Raw genomic sequence first — 3,641 nt, forward strand, 5'->3', positions numbered from 1 at the left:
AATACTTAATAAATAAAAACCTTGACATTTTATAATATATACAATTCAATTTATAAAAACATTTTATAAAAAAAATTTGACATTTAATAATACTTATAAAAATTTGACATTTTATAATATAAGGTGGGGATCCTGTACATTAATCCAGAAGTGTGAGAAGTGTATTATAACACTATATATAATACTATATAACACCATATAGTAACACTGTATGGCACTATATAACAATATATAACACTATACATCTATCATAGACATGCTATCAGACAAACTATAGTGTTATATTTGTTATATAGTGTTACATAGTGTTATATGGTGTTATATGGTGTTACATATTGTTATACGGTGTTTATATGGTGTTAGATAGTCTTATATATAGTGTTCTCACACTTCCGGATTAATGTACAGGATCCTCAATCTTATAATATATATAATTTATTTTCATAAAAATACGAAGTTTTTATTAATAATATTTAATAAAAAAACATATGTACATTTTTTTATTAAAAAACGATGATATTTTCTACTAATAAAAACATGACGTTTTATAATATTAACACATTTTTTATAAGAACATTTTATTAAAAAAATCTATAAATTTTCTTATATAAATATTTCACAACTTCCCCATACTAAAACATCCATAATATTAAATAAAGTTCCATATAGTACATCGAAATCATCGTGCAATCATTGGTTGACACCCAATGATTAACATTAATTAGATGGGCTAGAAGCAGTCGTATAGGGCTATGAGGGGCGTATGGGTGGACCTATTTTTAGACGTATAGGGCAATGAAGGGAGTATAGGGTCGGGGGATGTGTAGATACTTTTGAAGGGATGTGTGGATAACCCTCCGTTATTTTATGTCTGACGATCGAACAAAACAATTATCAAATACTAATAGTTTTGTTTATTTGGCATATAAAACTAATAATATGAGATTACTTTTTGTATTTTACACATTTTTAATAATGACGATGAAAGTTAATAAACTGATCTATGTTGATTTTTGACATAGATACCTTATCTGAAAATGCTTGGGATTCAAACAAATGATATATTATTGACAATGTCTATCCAGAGGATTAAAATAAGGAAAAATGCATATTGGAGAAAAATCAACTATTTGTATCCATGTAAATTTCGTTGCATTTATCTCTTTTGCAACTGACAAACAAGTAGTCGCGTACGTATTGACTAGTATCATGAATTAATGTGAACGCGTGATTGATGGGAGCTTCAATCTGAACCTGGGAAAAATCTTAGTCAATGCATGGTAACTTACCAGGATGTATAGCTTATACATGCATGGTAACTTACCAGGATATATAGGTTATATATACATGTTAGCCAATAACGTTATCACCACAAAAACCAGTTTTATTGGACTTGATTTCATTTCTTCATCCTCAAAGTTCACTTTACGCAAAAACTTATCAGGCTTTTCATTCAACTTGTGTTTGTAATCATCAATGGCTATGGTTATTGAGACTGCTTTAAAGCTCGCATTCGGCGAGTTACTGAGCGTAGTTGTAGCGCAAACTATGCAAAGTGTCAAGATCAAAACCCTACTCAAACGTGTTAAAACTACCCTAAAAAGTATAGAGCCCATCTTTTTTGAAATCTGGAGATTGAGAAAAGTATTGGATCGTCCTGAAGAAGAAACCACAATGTTCATCTCTCATCTCGAAGAAGGGAAAGAGCTCATTGTTAAGTACTCGAGGATCAAGTTCTGGAATATTTACCAAAAATTTGTTTATTCCAATAAGCTGATTCGACTTAACAATGACCTCTTGTGGTTCTTCCAGATAGAACTGCAGGGGAATTCGTTGAGCACTAGTATGCGAAGTTTAATTGGGATCCATGATTTATCAGACAAAATGGATCAATTACTTTCAGCTATGACAACTCATGCGCGTGCTAATGACCGTTCATGCAGAGTTCCACGGCTTCCTGAACATATTGTTGGGTTCAAGTTGCACCTTGAAGAGTTGAAGCGTAGGCTGCTCAATTATGACACCGAAGTGTTGGTGGTTTCGGGTCCTGGAGGTTGTGGAAAGACTACTCTCGCGAAGATGCTTTGTCATGACAATGAAATGAAAGGTACCAATATATGTTTGATATGTTGTTTATTAAAAACAATGTTTATTAATATTAAGTTCTTTATTAATGCATTTATACTTTGACAGAAATATTTGGTGAGAATATCCTTTATGTTACAGTCTCTAGACAATCCAGTCTTAAGATCATTATGGAAAAAATATTTGAGCATTATGGCGAAAATCATTGTGAGTTTCAAACCGACGAAGAAGGAAGGAATCATCTTGAAAAACTGATAAATCAAATGGGATCAAATAAAATGTTACTAGTCTTGGATGATGTGTGGTCTGAATCAGAGTCCATTATTCAAGATCTTATGTTCCAAATACAAGGATGCAAAGTTTTGGTCACATCAAGATTCTTGTTTCCAAGGTTTAGTTCCACTTATGAGTTGAGCTTGTTGAATTATGAAGATGCAAGAACTCTTTTTTGCTACTCTGCGTTTCCAAGTGATAGGATTCCCATTAATGTGACTGATGATCTCATGAACAAGGTAGATAAAAAAAAACAAAATAGAAAACACCTTGATTTCTTGAACACACATGTTTAAATTAATTATATACAGGAATATGTAACTTTGATTGTGCTTTCGGATGTAGATTGTTAAATTTTGTAAGGGACTTCCATTGGCCCTAACCGTAGTTGGTGCATCGCTGTGTGGACAACCTGTGCTTAAATGGAAAACAACTCTCAAGAAATGGTCAGAAAGTGGATCTATTTTGCAGTCAAACATCAACATACTTCATAGTCTGAAGTCAAGTGTGGATGCACTGGATGAGTTATCTATTGCTAAAGAATGTTTCTTGGATTTGGGCTCATTTCCTGAAGCCGAACGAATTTCAGCCATGGTTCTTATGGATATGTGGGTGGAATTGTACAATCTAGATGATGAGGGAATGCATACAAGTGAAACTCTTCATGAACTTTCATTAAGAAATCTCATCAATCTTGTTCCATTAAGGTAAATGATTTCTGTAATTATATCACATGTCTTTTGCCCATTGTTACATCAATCTTCATAATATTTTAAAGGAAATATGCTGGTGAACTAGACGGCTATTGTAACGAGCTTTTTGTTACACAACATGACTTGCTAAGAGAGTTAGCCATCCACATGAGCAGTCAAGAACCTATTGTAGAAAGAAAACGATTGTTTGTAGATATCCACAGGAATGAGTTCCCCACATGGTGGATTTCAGAAACAGAACAACCCATCAACGCTCGTATCTTATCTATCTCAACAGGTTTCATTTCTTTATATTAACATTTTATGCTCAAACCAACATGCGGAAAACTAACTATAATATTCAACTGCAGATGAAGAGTTCGGCTCAATGTGGTATGATTTAAAAGCACCTAAAATTGAGGTATTGATATTGAACATAAGAAGTACAAAATACACACTAGCCGAGTTTATCAAAAGAATGGACCAATTAAAGTTTTTAACTATCACAAGCTATAGTGATTATCCTTCTCAGCTGCACAATCTTTATTTGATGAGTGTTTATCCAACCTAAGAACAATCAGATTTGAACAC

At 32.8% G+C, this 3,641-nt stretch overlaps 1 protein-coding gene across 1 annotated transcript; it reads left to right on the plus strand.

Annotated features, from left to right (window-relative positions):
* The first annotated feature begins 1,398 nt into the window (after positions 1 to 1,398).
* LOC110866659 (probable disease resistance protein At5g66900) lies at positions 1,399 to 3,641 on the plus strand. The gene is made up of 5 exons (XM_035975565.1): positions 1,399 to 2,107; positions 2,194 to 2,597; positions 2,704 to 3,065; positions 3,137 to 3,348; positions 3,422 to 3,641. Exons 1-5 carry the CDS (start codon positions 1,477 to 1,479, stop codon positions 3,619 to 3,621), a joined length of 1,809 nt encoding a protein of 602 aa, XP_035831458.1. The 5' UTR covers positions 1,399 to 1,476; the 3' UTR covers positions 3,622 to 3,641.

Source organism: Helianthus annuus, chromosome 7, assembly GCF_002127325.2.
Source record: "Helianthus annuus cultivar XRQ/B chromosome 7, HanXRQr2.0-SUNRISE, whole genome shotgun sequence".
Taxonomy (NCBI): domain Eukaryota; kingdom Viridiplantae; phylum Streptophyta; class Magnoliopsida; order Asterales; family Asteraceae; genus Helianthus; species Helianthus annuus.

Bases quoted from the DNA above. Each gene is read 5' to 3' on its own strand.
- LOC110866659 (XM_035975565.1), top strand. From the start codon at position 1,477: ATGGCTATGGTTATTGAGACTGCTTTAAAGCTCGCATTCGGCGAGTTA. The intron at 3,066-3,136 runs GTAAATGATTTC...AATATTTTAAAG, and splicing joins ATCAATCTTGTTCCATTAAG to GAAATATGCTGGTGAACTAG. The intron at 3,349-3,421 runs GTTTCATTTCTT...ATTCAACTGCAG, and splicing joins TATCTTATCTATCTCAACAG to ATGAAGAGTTCGGCTCAATG.